Source organism: Mugil cephalus, chromosome 19 (assembly GCF_022458985.1).
Source record: "Mugil cephalus isolate CIBA_MC_2020 chromosome 19, CIBA_Mcephalus_1.1, whole genome shotgun sequence".
NCBI classification, from domain to species: Eukaryota; Metazoa; Chordata; class Actinopteri; order Mugiliformes; family Mugilidae; genus Mugil; species Mugil cephalus.
The window spans coordinates 15,826,212-15,843,453 of record NC_061788.1 but is presented as its reverse complement, the minus strand read 5'-3'; the positions used below and the strand labels follow the sequence as shown (position 1 = coordinate 15,843,453).

General features: G+C 42.6%; 4 protein-coding genes across 4 annotated transcripts; 3 read left to right on the top strand and 1 right to left on the bottom strand.

The window, feature by feature from the left end:
- Positions 1–2,121: 2,121 nt before the first annotated feature.
- Positions 2,122–5,801, top strand: si:dkey-175m17.6 (N-acetyllactosaminide beta-1,3-N-acetylglucosaminyltransferase 2). The gene is made up of 2 exons (XM_047569720.1): positions 2,122–2,241; positions 2,326–5,801. Exon 2 carries the CDS (start codon positions 2,355–2,357, stop codon positions 3,699–3,701), a length of 1,347 nt encoding a protein of 448 aa, XP_047425676.1. The 5' UTR covers positions 2,122–2,241; positions 2,326–2,354; the 3' UTR covers positions 3,702–5,801.
- Positions 5,802–6,375: 574 nt separating this feature from the next.
- On the top strand, positions 6,376–7,208 carry LOC124996816 (heat shock protein 30-like). The gene has a single exon (XM_047570144.1). It carries the CDS (start codon positions 6,454–6,456, stop codon positions 7,090–7,092), a length of 639 nt encoding a protein of 212 aa, XP_047426100.1. The 5' UTR covers positions 6,376–6,453; the 3' UTR covers positions 7,093–7,208.
- Positions 7,209–8,512: 1,304 nt separating this feature from the next.
- Positions 8,513–9,356, top strand: LOC124996805 (heat shock protein 30-like). The gene has a single exon (XM_047570125.1). The coding sequence runs from the start codon at positions 8,599–8,601 to the stop codon at positions 9,238–9,240; it is 642 nt and encodes a 213-aa protein (XP_047426081.1). The 5' UTR covers positions 8,513–8,598; the 3' UTR covers positions 9,241–9,356.
- Positions 9,357–10,381: 1,025 nt separating this feature from the next.
- LOC124996776 (heat shock protein 30-like) lies at positions 10,382–11,556 on the bottom strand. Its single transcript, XM_047570083.1, has one exon. It carries the CDS (start codon positions 11,127–11,129, stop codon positions 10,491–10,493), a length of 639 nt encoding a protein of 212 aa, XP_047426039.1. The 5' UTR covers positions 11,130–11,556; the 3' UTR covers positions 10,382–10,490.
- Positions 11,557–17,242: the final 5,686 nt, after the last annotated feature.

Here is a 17,242-nt window from a genome sequence, read left to right as displayed (position 1 = left end):
CATTTGTCGATATACACTTTATCACTTTAGACAACATTAGGCCTCTTCTTTGTGGTACCTAATAAAGCAGTTATGCTCAGCGTTCACGCAGAGGTGGATCCCGAAGACTACATTAGACCCTGATTTGACCTGAAAATGTTTCATTGATCTTCTCTGATTGGCTGAATGATAACCACATGCTTCTAAACCTCACTGACATGCACAGTGGTGCAATTTAAAATGCTATATATGACTCCTTTCCCCATAAAGGGTTAATTCTGAAAAAATGTATTTTTAAAAGTGAATAACAAAGCAAAAGTTATTTTAAACTTCCAATTCCAAAGTAGACACCTTTTGCTTTGATGACAGCTCTGCACACTCATAGCATTCTCTAAATCAGCCTCACAAAGTAGTCACCTCACTTGCAATGGTTTTCAATTAACAGGCGTGCCTCGTGAGAGTGAATTTGTGGAATTTCTCACTTTCTTTGCGCCTTCTTTTGACGCCATCAGTTGTGTTGTGAGAGGGAGCACAGTGGGATACTGTGAACATTCTAACGCACTTCTAATTCATATTTTAGAAAGAACTTAGTTCTTTAGAAAGAACTAAGTAAGGAGAAACAACAGTCCATTACTTTAAAGCACAGGGGTCAGCCAGTCACGAAAATATCAAAAACTCTGAATGTATACTCAAAGTGCAGTGACAAAAACCATCAAACACCGATGAAACTGTCTCTCGTGAGCAAAAAGGAAGACAGACGATAAGTTCATTAGAGCCTCAGAAACCACAGTTTCACCTCACCTCACGCTGTGCGGCTCACATGAAGCATTTCATAGAGTTCAAGTTGTAGACACATCTCAACATCAACTGCTAACAAAGCAGACTGCAAGAATCCAATGCTAGAGTTGCTGCAAATAAGTCTCTACTGAGAAAAAGAAGCGTACGCCACTTGGTCTAGGCCTGACTTTTGCTTCCACCTGCCATGTCTCTGTGGGTGACAGGTTATACGCGCGTGCTACCACTGTGAAGCACGAGGAGTGAGGTGTGGCAGTGTGTGGGGATGCTTTGCTGGTGACACTGTTGGTAATTTATTCAAAAGGCAAGAAAGGCAAAAAAACAACATGGCTACCACAGCATTCTGCAGTGAGATGTCATTATCTGGACCATCATTTGGTTTTTAACAGGACAATGTTTCGCATAGTTCTACTTTCTAATAAAGAAGCACAAACACCCAAAAATAAAAAATAAAAAAAATCATACATTTGTTTATTAAATCCAGTTGTTCATTCAACCCAGAATAGACTTCGTGTGCACACATAATCAAATAAAGTGAAGCTACCATTTGGCCCATCATAGTTGAGCGTTTGTATAAACAGTAAAATGCTATACCACAATCCTTTTCATATGACCTGAAGGTTCTGCCAGCGTTTAGCAGGTAGTTTGGATACATCATGCAAATATGCACCTGCAGCACATGTACGGCGAATGTAAATCAATTTTTCACTGCCAGATATTAGTCTGTGTGCCACAGGTAGTTGTTACGCCAATCCCGTCCCGTGGATGTGTTTTTTTTTTTTTCCTTCCCTTTCATTATAGCCTACACTGTAGCGTTAAACAGCCAAAGAGGCGCATGCTCGCTGCGCACACGGGGTCTGGTACACCTGGGACGCGTTGCTCAGCTGCGACTGTTACGCGGCTCTTGGAGAACCTTAGTCAAAGACGCTGCACAAGACGCTGCCGTAATGGACTACATGATGCGCTTCGGACCTGCAGCACCATAACCAGCTGATGACCAGACCGGATGAAAACGCTCAAACCGGACGTGGACACCTCAAGGCACCGTGTGTTTCATCTCAGTCGGCTCACCCAACGAAAGTTCCCTCATTCGTAAGTGATTTGTGCTTCGTCTTTCATCCGCAGGTAAATCACCGAGTTTCCTGCTTGTGCTTATTCTCGTCTATTAAACAGCTGCAGCAGTCAATATGTTCTAGGCACAGTAAAGAAAAATAAACAGACTTAGGATTTAACACTCTGTGGTAGCCGAGGGGCAAAATAACATGGAAGTCTTTAACCAACTGAAGGAAGAAGTGAGTTAATCCACCTCATTTCATACTACATTTTCCACACTGTTTCTACTGACAGGTAGACGCAGGATGGTGCTCTGAGTGTGCAGACAAGAAACGATAATAACCCCCACTGGACCATCTCCAAGGAGACAAACTCCAGAGAGTTGACTGCAGTGTTTGCTGTACAGTCTCCTAGGTAGACTCCTGCCTGTGGTCTGTGTGAAGGGGGGAAGGCGGTTTCTCTGTCACAATTAAGAAAAACTTGTATTTTTTTCTACAGGTGTGTGTCTGATCTGTACACCACGGGCAATGGGAAGATGCTGCAGATGCAACGGGAGACTGCTGTGCATGTGCCTGCTGCCTTGTATGATGACCGGCCACCTTCTGGTTTACATCCTCGTGTCCATATTTGTCACCATCTCTTACGCGCCTCCAAAAATAACCGTCCACTACGTTGCCCCGGGGGTTTCGGTTAATTCTTCCGCCATGGCCTCGCACCCACTTGGCCCTTTCTGGAACCTTCGCTTGGAGGACAGTGCACTGTGGAACCGGCTGCAGCACGCTTGGGATCGCCAGCACAACCCAATACTGAGAGGAAACACAACTGGGAAAATGAGTAAGACAAAGGAGAGGCGTTTGTCACAAATTGAGGAGGGATGCCTTTCTGACTGCATGTCACACAAGTGTTCAGTCCCCCGTATGGATGATTTAAACAGCTTGCCTGAACAAATTAGGGCATTTATCAAGTCCATGCACTGCAGGGAGTACCCCCTCCTTATCAATCAGCCCGGTATGTGTAGGAGTAACAACAGTAATTTGAGGAGCATGGACTCGCCCATGCTCCTCATGGCCATCAAATCTCAAGTGGGGAATTTTGAAAACAGGCAGGCAATCCGGGAAACGTGGGGACGCAGCGGTGTGGTGAAGGGGGAGTCCAAAATAAAAAGCGGACTGGTGCGCACGGTGTTTCTGCTCGGAAGGCAGGACTCAAGTACGGGCCCTCACCCGGACCTCAAAAACCTCCTGGAGCTTGAGAACCAGAAGTATGGGGATATCCTGCAGTGGGATTTCAGAGACAGCTTCTTTAATTTGACCCTAAAGGACTTGCTGTTCTGGAACTGGCTCGAGCAACACTGCCCCACCGCCCTGTTTGTCTTCAAAGGGGATGACGACGTCTTGGTCCGGACGGACGTCCTCGTGGATTACCTGCACAAACAGCTGGAGGAGCACAATCTGTGGAGAGCCTATACGAACGAAACCGACATCAATTTGTTTGTCGGGGATGTGATCAATAACGCAATGCCAAACCGGGATCCGTCCACTAAATACTACATACCAGAGAGTTTCTACAAGGGCGTGTACCCACCATACGCCGGTGGTGGAGGGGTGGTGTATTCTGTCTCTCTTGCGTTGCGTTTGAAAAAGGTGTCCGAGAGGGTCCGCCTCTTCCCGATCGACGACGTGTACCTTGGCATGTGCCTGCACAGACTCGGCCTCTCTCCGGCCCATCACCCGGGCTTTTTAACGTTCGATCTCCCGCACACGGAGAGGGGCAACCCCTGCGCCTACGGGCCCGTGCTGCTCGTTCACAGACGCACACCCAAGGAGATGCTGACGCTGTGGAAACAGCTCCAAAATGTGCCTGGACAATGCTGAGCTTAATTTGCCAACCAAATAGGACACAGAGCAACCGCACAAATGCTATGGCCACGCTCATTTGAAAAAAATGTACACAACGCGACAGGATGCGCTCAGTACCCTGTTAAGGTCCCACGTAATGATACTTTTGTCCAATGAGTGTAAGTCTGAGGAGGAGGAGACTGATCTACCTCTTAGGGTACTTTTATCATGAGGGCATGTACTTGGTCCTCTTTTGCTCAGTACAGGTCATGTATTAGCTCAAAAGTTTTATTTTACTACCTAAAGAAAATATAACTTAACTTGCTGTATCTTTGTAACACAGTGAAAGATAATGACATAAAAATAATATTTATCACCCTTAAAAAGCTACAAAGTGAATGATGATAAAAAAACAGATTATTTAATAAAAAAAAATCTAACACTCATCTCATCTTCCATACCGCTTAATCCTCACTAGGGTCGTGGGGGGTTGCTGGAGCCTATCCCAGGTGGCAAAATCCAACACTAATGAGATTAAATAATTTAAGTAGTTACAGCAGACACTATTCCTTAACAATGAAAGCGAGGAACTCACCATAAAGCTGTGGAAATTACTGTTTCTTGATGGTGGTACAGAGGGAATGCAGAAACACAACTATAGCTGCTCACCTTGCAGAGAACCACGGACTACATTGATATGTGTAGATTTGATGTGGAGGTATAAAGCGAGCGAAATTGGGATTAGTAGAGCCCTGCCAGAGGATCTCAAATGGTGGTCTGGGTTCTTAGAAAATTAGCAAAGCACAGATGTAGACATTATAACAACAATTTAAGACTCTCAACATTGTTTTTGGTTTTCTGGGAGTCATTCATAGTAGCTGCTTTGTGTATTCTCTGAACGAACGAATGAATGAAGCAAATATTCTGCTTACACAGCCAGCCCGTCAGTGTGGCCATCATGCAATGTGTATCCACGCTGCGGAGAGAATGGAGTCTCAAAAGTGTCCTTAATGTATCTGGAGTGTTTTCACGCCTGTTCTTTAACCTGGCCACTTATGATTGGATCACTCAATGCTCACGTTGATACTCGGTCTGAACAGGGCCTGAGACTCAAAGGTAACCAGTTGAGAACGGCATAAATTGGTGTAATGCGATCGCTTCTTCAGGTACACGCTGGAAGCCTGTCAGCAGGATTTTTTTATGAACTGCGGCCTTTGGATGCGTCACCCGCTGACACCAAAATATGCATTGCGATGGAGACTTCGAGGATAAACTCCTCGAAGTCTACAGAAGAACAGAATAATCAGTCAAATGTAACACATCTTTACAAACATTATTTAATGAGGTGCTCCGTCTGGCTGAGAGATCTTTAACGTTGGTAATGCTGGGAGGGGATAGGGACTTACTTTAATAACATCTGTTTTGGACTTATTTTACATCAGGATATTTCCGTAAATCCAGTTTTTAGTTAAAGTCATAAACTTATACAGAGTTACCTTTAGTCATAAAGGTGGTGCATACTTGAAACATCAATGGTCTCATGGCATACAGTGAGCTTAATGAATGAATTCATTTGTACTTTCTCTTGTTTTTACAGTTTTCCATCAATTCAGAACTTGAAGCAAAGAAAAAATGTCCCAAATGATTCACATCTATTATGGCGTTTGAACTGTAGCCGATGCCAATAAATTGTGGCTTCAGTGACAATTAATAGCAATGCTCTTAAAGCTGCCACTAGTTAACGCAGAGGCCTTAGATGTCGTAATTTGAGCTTCACTGACCGTTACTAAAGATAAAGATCCAAAATGACTGAATTTGTACTCTGTGGTGTTGATTATTTATAGACTGTTTTTGTATTCAAATCGGAAATGTGGTGATGTTACTGAACACAACCAACAGGAAAGCTTTGTGTCGCTGTCCTCAAACATTGTGCAAACATGTCCAACGTTGTTGGCTGAATAAATGTTTTTCAAAACCCTTCATGACTATCACAATTTATTTATTTTGTTCGTATGGTTCTGTAATGATACATAGAAATTTGAGTAATACTCAAAGAGGGTACTTACAGTCTGAAAGGTTTCTGAAATGTTGTCTCATCATTTTACAGCACAATCATTAAAACCACAGTAATGTGCAGATGGTGTGAACTGGCTCTTCTCTTCTCTTCTCTTCTCTTCTCTTCTCTTCTCTTCTCTTCTCTTCTCTTCTCTTCTCTTCTCTTCTCTTGATCGCATTAAAGACCCTTCTTGTCTGGTCTCAGGTATTGATCCTGGTAATAATAGGCAGACAGTGGCTTCACAGTAATGCAGTTGCTCAGGATACACCTCTCTGATGACCTCAAGGAGTACTGAGATGCAGGAAACCATTGAGACAATAGAAGGAGCAAATACTCCAAACTGATGTTTTAGGTCCTTGTACGTGGATGAAATGAATATATAAAAGTTGTGTTTATAAGGTCAGAGAGAAGGAATTGCAGTCTGTTTTCTGACATTCCATCCAATGAGTTTTACTGACACCCAGCGGTGAAATCACATAAATGCAGGAGCGTTTCTGATGGTAAGAATGATGGAGTGACATCAGGACTCTTGTGAAACAGCTCCACCCAGCGGACATACGTAGAAATGACCAGAAAGTTCCTGAAGACTCTGGACCTCCTCCAGTTAGAATATAAAAGCTGAGACAGTCCCACTGCTGACATACAACGCTACACAAGCTACACAGAAGAGAACAGACACTTGAACAGAGTTTCATCTCACAACTAGAGGACTCACCACTAAACACTGAGAAGATGCTGTGCTCTCATGGATTCCAGTCTGCCCTCAGTCCACTCATGGACTTCTACTGTCCTGTACGCAGTCTGTGGCCAGAGGTCAGACCTCTGTTCTACCAGCAGGATGTCCTGCAGAGAAACCTACAGGAGCTGCGCAGCAGTCTGCAGCTGATGGACAAACTTCAGCACCAGATCCTGGAGGAGACGGAGCCTTTCCAAAGCAGTGTGGCCGTGCAACCGGTCTCCTACCAGCTGGACAAAGAGGGAGAGCACTTTGGCCTGACCCTGGACACTCGAGAGTTTTCACCCGAGGAGCTGTCTGTCAGGCAGGTAGGCAGGAAGCTGAGAGTCAGCGGGAAGACAGAGAAGAAGCAGGAGGACAAGAAAGGCTCCTACTCTTACAGACTGCAGGAGTTCAGACAGGAGTTTGATCTGCCTGAAGGTCTGAACCCTCAAGCCGTCACCTGCTGCCTGTCCCCAGACGGAAAGCTCCACATCCAGGCAGCCAAACATCAACGTGTTGAGGAGGCTGAGAGAGAGCTGACCATCCAGAGGAGCTCAGAGGAGGAAACACAGCAGAGTGTGTGTTCACAGGAACCACACAGCAGCACAGAGACACACAACAGCACACAGGACAAACCTGGACACATGGACTGATACACATGTTGTTGTCACAATGTACCTTCAGTATTTATACACACTGTTAAAATATGATCATATGTGCTTTTGTATTTTTGTAACTGAAGATAAAAATAAATGTGTGAACAGCTGAATCACAGTTTTCTTGTGTGTTTTTATTGTCATAGATTAAAAATTTTACTGCTTTTAATGATAGAAACAATACTTCCAGACAGGAAATGCTTAAAGAAGGAAATCTCATCTTATCTTCTGCTGCTGCTTATCCTCACTAAGGTCGCAGGGGGTGCTGGGGCCTATCTCATGGGTCAAGAAGAAAATTTTAAAACATAAAATATATATTTATATCAATTTATTAAAAAAAAACAAACTTTAATGAGTCTTGCAGCAGAGGAAGCAACCACAAATCATTCTCTGTTTGGACTGTTAACAGTATTGATATTGTGATTCTTCAAAGCCCTGTATCAGTATTTAAAGATGTTTATTTGTCAATGAAGTTTCATGGTCATGATCGGCTTAAAAGAATAATTTGTTAACATTGTTCAAAATGGCCCAAATAAATCATATTTTTTTCATAACACTTTCACCTATAACTTTATTTCTTTACTTATGATTCAGTCTGATATTGTTATTCCTGTGGTCACAGTATTTCATCTTCCCAGTCAGAAAGAGAAAGACCTTCAGTAAATGCTTCCATCAGAATATAGGTAGAAAATCATAAATACAAGAACCTGCATCTAGAGTGGAAAAAAATGCATTCACTCAGTAGAGGGTTATTTAAATTTACTTTGGGCATTACATGGGTTAATCAAAGAATAGAGTAAAGAGTTTCTAAACTGTCCTTGTGATTGTGTTTTTCTTCCTGTTCACAGGAACAATAACATTTCTGTAGCCCATCGAACACAAATACAGAGTGACTTAAAAAATATGTAACAGTGCCATTGATGCACCATACAGATGAGTATAACAAGTGAACAAAATGCTGATGTGCTATATCATTGCTATTTAGTGATATTAAAGGTTTGCATGACATAACTTCAAAAAGAAACTCCAGATCAAACAGTTTAATGGTGTGACATCATTACTCCTGTAAAAAAAAACCCCACCCATTAAAGATTTGTGACACTGACTGAAAGATCTTTTCTCCCCCGAATTAAAAATGACTTTTTACCAGATATTTGAATAAACAACTTACTTAATGGAGAAAGTATTCAAAATTAGTAGTTACTACAAGTCTAATAGTTATCATTCTTTGTGAACATGTGACAATTATAAACAACAGACTTCCTGATCCAACCAGAATGATGGAGTGACATCAGGACTCTTGTGAAACAGCTCCACCCAGCGGACAACTGTGGAAATGACCAGAAAGTTCCTGAAGACTCTGGACCTCCTCCACTTAGAATATAAAAGCTGAGACAGTCTCACTGCTGACACACAACGCTACACAAGCTACACAGAAGAGAACAGACACTTGAACAGAGTTTCATCTCACAACTAGAGGACTCACCACTAAACACTGAGAAGATGCTGTGCTCTCATGGATTCCAGTCTACCCTCAGTCCACTCATGGACGTCTACTGTCCTGTACGCAGTCTGTGGCCAGAGGTCAGACCTCTGTTCTACCAGCAGGATCTCCTGCAGAGAAACCTACAGGAGCTGCGCAGCAGTCTGCAGCTGATGGACAAACTTCAGCACCAGATCCTGGAGGAGACGGAGCCTTTCCAAAGCAGTGTGGCCGTGCAACCGGTCTCCTACCAGCTGGACAAAGAGGGAGAGCACTTTGGCCTGACCCTGGACACTCGAGGCTTTTCACCAGAGGAGCTGTCTGTCAGGCAGGTGGGCAGGAAGCTGAGAGTCAGCGGGAAGACGGAGAAGAAGCAGGAGGACGATGAGAAAGGCTCCTACTCTTACAGACTGCAGGAGCTCAGACAGGAGTTTGATCTGCCTGAAGGTCTGAACCCTCAAGCCGTCACCTGCTGCCTGTCCCCAGACGGAAAGCTCCACATCCAGGCAGCCAAACATCAACGTGTTGAGGAGGCTGAGAGAGAGCTGACCATCAAGAGGAGCTCAGAGGAGGAAACACAGCAGAGTGTGTGTTCACAGGAACCACACAGCAGCACAGAGACACACAACAGCACAAAGGACAAACCTGGACACATGGGCTGATACACATGTTGTTGTCACAATGTAGCTTCAGTATTTACACACACTGTTAAAATATGATCATATGTACTTTTGTATTTTTGTAACTGAAGATAAAAATAAATGTGTGAACAGCTGAAGTGTGGTTTTCATGTGTGTTTTTTTTTAAAACTCATAAGCTAAATCGATTACTTAAATACATAGAACGGAGTCTGCCATTATTAAACAATCGATTTAATTAGAATCTAAAATTTCCTGAAAAATTACCTAATCTATTCCTTCAATCAGATAATTGGATACAAGTTGAAACAGGAAAGTATTTTGAACCTACAGACTTAATGCTTAAATGAAAAACTAGTGGGTTGATTGTTGTTTCAGTTCAGTTTCAGTTACTGTAGCTGGATCTACATAATCTCTAAACTATTCATCCGAACTTTTCTGTCTGTTTCCTAAAGGTGGTTACACTGGTTATTGAAATAAACATCATATGGTCGATTTTTACAAGGTTTACCTAAGTGTGGATTTCTTTTATTCTGAATATGCAATCAATAAAAGGCTTCCTAATTGCTAAACGAATGTTGATATACTGAACATTTGTTATTGGTAAAAGTTAGCATAAGACCTTTTCAAGTCAAACTTCCTGATCCAACTTGAATGATGGAGTGATATCAGGACTCCAGACTCTGGACCTCCTACAGTAAATTAATTTTTTTTCAATAAATAAATAAATTTGCTTACTCAAATAAATGGCGTATACAGATCAGAGGAACGATTTCTTTCTTCGAAAAATAATATAATTGATTCTGACCATTTTCTAGACATGAACATTCATTCAATAACATGTTGATCAAAAGAAAAGAAAATCTTAAATGAGACAAATGCGTGTTTTTTCATTGCTAAGCCACAGCGTTTTTTAGCTTTAGCACCAACACAAAAAAGTAGAACTAAACTATTTTCTGTAATGATCTGTTTTCAGTTAAACTAAGATTACTTTCAGTAGACTTATATGATTTAACAGTCAGTAAAGAACATAGAGTTCAATTTTAGATTCGAATTAAATCGATTGTTTAATAATGGCAGACTCCTTTCTATGTATTTAAGTAATTGATTTAGCTTATGAGTTTTATTAAAAAAAAACAAACACATGAAAACCACACTTCAGCTGTTCACACATTTATTTTTATCTTCAGTTACAAAAATACAAAAGTACATTATGATCATATATTAACAGTGTGTATAAATACTGATGGTACATTGTGACAACAACATGTGTATCAGTCCATGTGTCCAGGTTTGTTCTGTGTGCTGTTGTGTGTCTCTGTGCTGCTGTGTGGTTCCTGTGAACACACACTCTGCTGTGTTTCCTCCTCTGAGCTCCTCTGGATGGTCAGCTCTCTCTCAGCCTCCTCAACACGTGGATGTTTGGCTGCCTGGATGTGGAGCTTTCCGTCTGGGGACAGGCAGCAGGTGACGGCTTGAGGGTTCAGACCTTCAGGCAGATCAAACTCCTGTCTGAACTCCTGCAGTCTGTAAGAGTAGGAGCCTTTCCCGTCCTCCTGCTTCTTCTCTGTTTTCCCGCTGACTCTCAGCTTCCTGCCCACCTGCCTGACAGACAGCTCCTCGGGGGAAAAGCCTCGAGTGTCCAGGGTCAGGCCAAAGTGCTCTCCCTCTTTGTCCAGCTGGTAGGAGACCGGTTGCACGGCCACGCCGCTTTGGAAAGGCTCTGTCTTCTCCAGGATCTGGTGCTGAAGTTTGTCCATCAGCTGCAGACTGCTGCGCAGCTCCTGTAGGTTTCTCTGCAGGAGATCCTGCTGGTAGAACAGAGGTCTGACCTCTGGCCACAGACTGCGTACAGGACAGTAGACGTCCATGAGTGGACTGAGGGTAGACTGGAATCCATGAGAGCACAGCATCTTCTCAGTGTTTAGTGGTGAGTCCTCTAGTTGTGAGATGAAACTCTGTTCAAGTGTCTGTTCTCTTCTGTGTAGCTTGTGTAGCGTTGTGTGTCAGCAGTGGGACTGTCTCAGCTTTTATATTCTAAGTGGAGGAGGTCCAGAGTCTTCAGGAACTTTCTGGTCATTTCTACGTATGTCCGCTGGGTGGAGCTGTTTCACAAGAGTCCTGATGCCAGGCCACGTTTCTTGAAAACGCTAGAACTATTTTTCACTACACAGTATGTGTTTGGTTCAACCTTTTTTTTTTTTCTTTTTTAAATTATATTAATGTTTTTAGTTCCATTTTAGAGGCATTACATCCGGAATAAAAAGACCAATAATAGGCCAAGAACATAAGAAAGGCGATTGTCAACGTGGAATGCAGACATGCTGATCAAGAATGCACAAAAGTGTACTACCAGGATATGAGGTAAGCGCATTTTCACATTAACTGTGAAAGAAAGTCGCAAATAAGCAACAATGACATTGAGTTTGGAGTGGGGAGAACTTTAAGGATTGCAGAAACCAGATCCTGTGTTTGTTGTTGTTATCCTAATTGCAGCTATATAATGGGATATTGAAGTGCACTATTTATGTAAATATACTCTCACTCTCAGTTCCCAGTTCACTGGGCACACTGATTAAAACGTTCCGTTTATGCCCAGAGTGAGAAAGGAGACAATTCAACTGTATGATAATTTTGGAGGATGCTGTTTGTGGTTCTGTTCGACCATAATTAATTAAACACTGAAGTGGTAATTGTGTTTTGCCTCGCTAAAATGTAGTTGGCAGCATAACAGAAATACGTGTCTGTAACACGACGCAATTCAATTGCACTACAAACCGCAGACTACCGCAGAATACCATGACCTTCATCAATACAAGATTTTTGGCCTATTCACGGCTGAGCCGACTAGTTTGCTCGTCGACATTTAATTGCAACGTTAACGACGTGTTAATTGGTCATACTCTCCCTTGTAATTTGCTTATGTGTCCACTAGATGTTAGCATTTCTACCCGTAGACATTCATCATCAAAATTAGCCTTCAAACAGTTCTGCTATTACAATAGTGTACCACTAGATGTCGCCCTAGTTCAAGAAACATACATTAAAAATTTAAACCATGCAAAAATTCTTCACTTGTATTGTTTCCCGCCCTAACGATACCTCAACGTAAATGCTGACTCTTAATTTGATTTCATTTTTAAAATAAGCATTAACGCCATAGTACTAAGTAGTTTACTTAAGGTTTTAGCTTTTAATGAACACAACCAGTGTACTGTCAAAGAGATCCCTTGTGAAACATCATCATTAAAGTGAAACGCTTATAAAATATAGGTTTCAGCATCAAAGAAAAAAAAAGCGCTCTCTAGATGGGTTTTCTTTCTCGAAAAATCCTTCTCAGGATTTAAAGCATCTTATAGTAATAATGTACGGTGGCAATCGTGAATTCAGTTTCGTTTACTTGTTATTTTTAAATTTAAACCTTTCATCTGCCCGTACTTTACTAATTTATCCATAGTGCACAGCACAGACCGGCTTGGAACACCTTACAGAGAAGTAGGGCAGCAGCAGCAGGAGCAGCAGCAAGTAGACAGGTTTAAACCCACAGTTGTCTTTTCAACATATTCTATCTCATACAAAAAACAAGGACGGATGATGAAACCTGGACTGGCATACACAGAGCTTTGCTGCTCTGGGATATTGTGTCAAGGCTGGTGTCAATATTTTTGACACATAAAGAGAATGTATGAGTTTTTTTGAAGGGGGGAAAGATACTTTTTTTTTGTCAGGCTTTCACCTTTGGATGAACTCCCCAAAGCAGAGGCAGGAGAGAAGTGAGGAGGAGGAAGAGGAGGAGAAGAATGAAAGGTAGCAAAGATAGAGGAAGCACAAGGAGGAGGAGGAGGATGAGGAGGGTGAGGATAAGGAGGAGGAGAAAACAAGGCTTAGCTCCGAGTAAATCATCTGCATTGTTCTTCTAATGCTGCCTTTTGTGCGCAGACGCATGCACACATTCTGAAAGTGTGGGGATGGCATCAAACAAAAACATAAAGGGAATCAGAAATTCACACTTCCTTGTTCCTGTCTTAGTTTGTCCCTTGTTGAGATGGTTTTTAATGTCTAATAATCCCCCTCTTTCCCTTGAACACATAAAAGAGATATCCTTCTATCTGTGTAAGTGGTTTTGACGGCCACCAGCTCATCACATACACACAAACACACAGACGCACGCATGCACGCCGAGCCACCAGCTCATCAACATGCAGTTATTCCTTTGGCGCTGGATCGCAGGTTGTTAATTGGCTGCCAAGCAGAATGTGTGTGTTTTAGTGTGTGTGTGTGTTTGCGTCTGTACTGCAGAGCTGGGGTTGCTTAGAAATTCCCGTCACGTCCCGGAGCCTCGATTAAGATGTTGCTCCAGTTTCGAACAGACAGACATGTGGAGAGGAGGGGAAGAGAGGTAGGAAAGAGTGGAGAGGAGAGGATGCTGCAGGAGGGGATTGGGGAGGGCTGGGAGGGCTGGGAGTGGGGGGGGGGGGGGGGGGGGGGGGGGGGGGGGGTGAGAGAACGCCAAAGGAGTGGGAAGAGAGGGAGAGAGGTGATGAGGCGGGACCCGGCAAAGGACATAAAAAATGGGAAGTGCGAGGGAGAGAGAAGTGGCGGAGTGCTGCAGTGGTCCTGTGTGTGAGACCTGGAACTGAAAATGTACTGCATTTACAGAGTTGCAAAGTAGGAGGAGTAGGTATTTCAGGCTTGGACTGTGGGGTTCCTGCACTGAAGGTCCTGCTCGTTGTCTGGCATTGGTTGACTTCAAAAGCTCAGACTAGCATCACACTAAAGAAAAAAGGAGAAACTATGTTATATAAATGTGATAAATTGTGTGATAAATTGTCAAAGTGACAAACGTGTTTATAGTTAACATTTACATTTAACTCAAGGAAATAAGTGACTCAAAAGCTCGATACCATTCAGAAACATCCATTCGGTCTGGGACCACAGTTTTTTCTGAGTGGAGGCAAAAGTCTCACAGTTGACTCTCGCTACTAGACAGTCAGCTTGATTACACCCTAAGACTGTTACATTCAGGGTGACAATACCAGGTTTCTGTAGGAATGAAGGGGAAGAGATACATAACTGCATTTCGAAAGGTTGCGTGGACAGTAAAAACACCATGTATAGAATCACATCGCTTGGTGACTTAAATAAGATTTTAAATGCTAAACTTGAATTAAAATTAAGGTTTCAAGAAACTACCTCAGTTTATTTCTCTCTAGAGTACTCCAGCTGAGCGTAGGTGGTCTTTTAATGTGACCCAGGAACCATTGCGTCCACACTAGCAAAGGGACGTGACATGCGACCCGGACCACTCGACCATCGCATCTCTCAAATGCGATCTCAGTGTACTCCGAGGGTGTTCCTCTATCTTTTATGCGATCAGGTTGCCGAGCCCGGGTCTTAATTCAAACTCCGAGCAGGCCCTACGTCATCCCATCAGAGCACTCGAAGAAATGTCCCGCTGATAGTCGTTATGAGGTGGTTCCAGATCAAACAGTTCCCAGTGGGGAGCTCCCCTCAGACCCACATACCTTCTGTTTGCAATAGGGCCACTGGAATGATAGCTTGCGATTGGTGGCCGTCAGACTTTGCAATTCCACCAATATCCAATAAATGCAGTGCAATATTTTACAGTGCATATTGATTCTCCTGATTGTATTGCATTCTCACATACAAGTGTTATTCTTCCTCTCTATATAGTATGATCCTGTTTTGTATTTGTGTACTGAGTAGCTGTGACAGGCTTTTGACCTACCAAGTCATTTTGCAGTGTAAAGCCACCTGTGATAATTTGTTGCCCTGAGCGTGGATGCACGAAAACGCGAATACGAAATTTGAAAAACATCTGAAAAGACATCTGAGGGGATGGTGTGTTGAAGGCTTAACGGGGGAGAACTTTCTGTGTTTGTCTGGTGAACAAGGAAACGGTTTGCGGACCAGTCACAGTCAGCCATTGGGGTTTTCGTCTCTGTGACACCTAGTTACATTTCTGAGGAGGTCCACGTCCCATTACACTGATGGCAATTTAAAACTGTAGCTATGGTGTAGAAGTTAGGCATGACTGCAAAATGACGGCTGTCCCGTCAGCTCCTCTATGTGCGAAGCAAGGTTTATTCTTACCTGGGGAGAGCAGCTCCGACTCTCCTCCGTATTCACATTCTTTTATAGCAGTGCACAAACATCTTAAAATGAGGATTGTACAGAACACGCGAGCACGTGCTTTCCATGAACTTTCCACTTCTCCAGTCTTACTTCTTCTTAGAAAGGAAGTGAGAAGATCAAGAGGAAGTGTAAGTCAAACGAGACAATTAAAGGTCCTCAGTCTGCACATCTACAGATAGAAGATGCAGCGTAACATCACACTTATTATGAACTTTGAGGTGAACTTCTGCTGAACTTATTTTGACTCGTTATCAACTCGTGTAGGCTAAAAGGTCACAGACAGTGTATATGAGAGATGTATATGTGTCCTTCGCAATTACATTGTACATTGCAGTTGTAATTAATTACACTTTGAGTTAAAAGATAACTTGTTCCTTAGGTTGTTGCTTGTGTAAATTGTCCTAAACTCACACCGGTGCACTTGCATCATCACAGCGATACAACTGGCTTCATGTTTCTTGGTTCAAAGAGGTAGTTTTACTTTTATAAAGTTAAGTGTCTCCTGCAGTTTGAGCCATTATGAGTCAGGATTCTTTACGTGGTCGGTCTCTCCCTCATAACATCTCTGGTGGAAGACACCTAATGAAACATTCATCCGTTTAAATTAGTCCATTATTATTACCACTGGATCCTAGGTCGGTTTCGAATGACGACGGCTCCATAACATGTTTTTTCACCTTTTTAAAACATCTACCATGAACTGAATAGTAGACCCCGTGCCAGAAATCCCTGCTCTGCTTCAATTTTGTATAGATTCAACTATGGTGCAATATTTTGTTGGCTGTTGCAAGAAAGAAGCTCTGACTTGCACCACAAACTGAGATCTGCACACACAGGTGGCATAGGTGGAACACCACCAGCTATTCGTTTTCAGAAGAACGTATGTGCATTTGTATTGTCATTAAATTATCCACAAGACTTGTGTGTACCTGTGACACTGTAGACAAGGGTTACTTTCAAAAGGAAAACCTAGAATTAGACTGTGAGAAATCATTTTCAGCCGAATAAGTGAGGGTGACAAAGAGAGAAGATTGGAGAGAAAGTGATATAAGACAAAAAAAAATCTGTCACAAAATAAATAAATAAATAAATGTACTAAGTTTTGCCGTGAGAATACACAAAGCGGGGAGAAAAAAGTGAGAGGAACGACGAGACAAAATAGACACTCGCAGTCGCAGTGAGGGAGCAGAGTGATAATTTGAAGGTTATGGATTCTGAACTTGTGGTTATGCCCTAATGAAGCCATGAGAGACCGCTGGACGTTTCTAGGTCACGCGCACTCACCGAGTCAGGCGGTACACAAACTCGTTCGCAGTTGGACGCATGTACTGTACTGTACGCACACACACACACACTCAACACGCACAGACTTTTTACTACAGATCCCCCACTTATGTAATCATGCCAGAGAGAGAGAGAGACAGAGAGGGGACAGGAACTAACACAAACGCACACTCCTCACAGCTGCCTGTCAGGCGCTCGCAGCGGCCATGTTGCTCTTTCCAAGCTGCTGCATCCAAATGGCTTGTTTTTGTTTCGGTGTCGGGTCTCATATGAAATACATGGTTTGATTTCGAATGGAAAGTTTTCTTTTTTTGGAGGAAATAAATTAAAAGACAGTCTATTTCTACTACATTAACTAAGAGTAATCAGTTATTTCTACCTCACCTAATTGCTCTCATTAGTCACCTTTTATTGCTTCCAGTTCTCTACTTAAAGGTCAGAGAGCCGGGTTAATTAGTAACCTGACATCTCTGCTCTCTTCTGAATGCCTTTAGTTTTTTTTTTTTTTTTGCTGTGTGACCTTGATTCAATTATTTCCTACGTTAAAGGTAAACGTGACCCTATGAACACCCACATGAATGAGTAA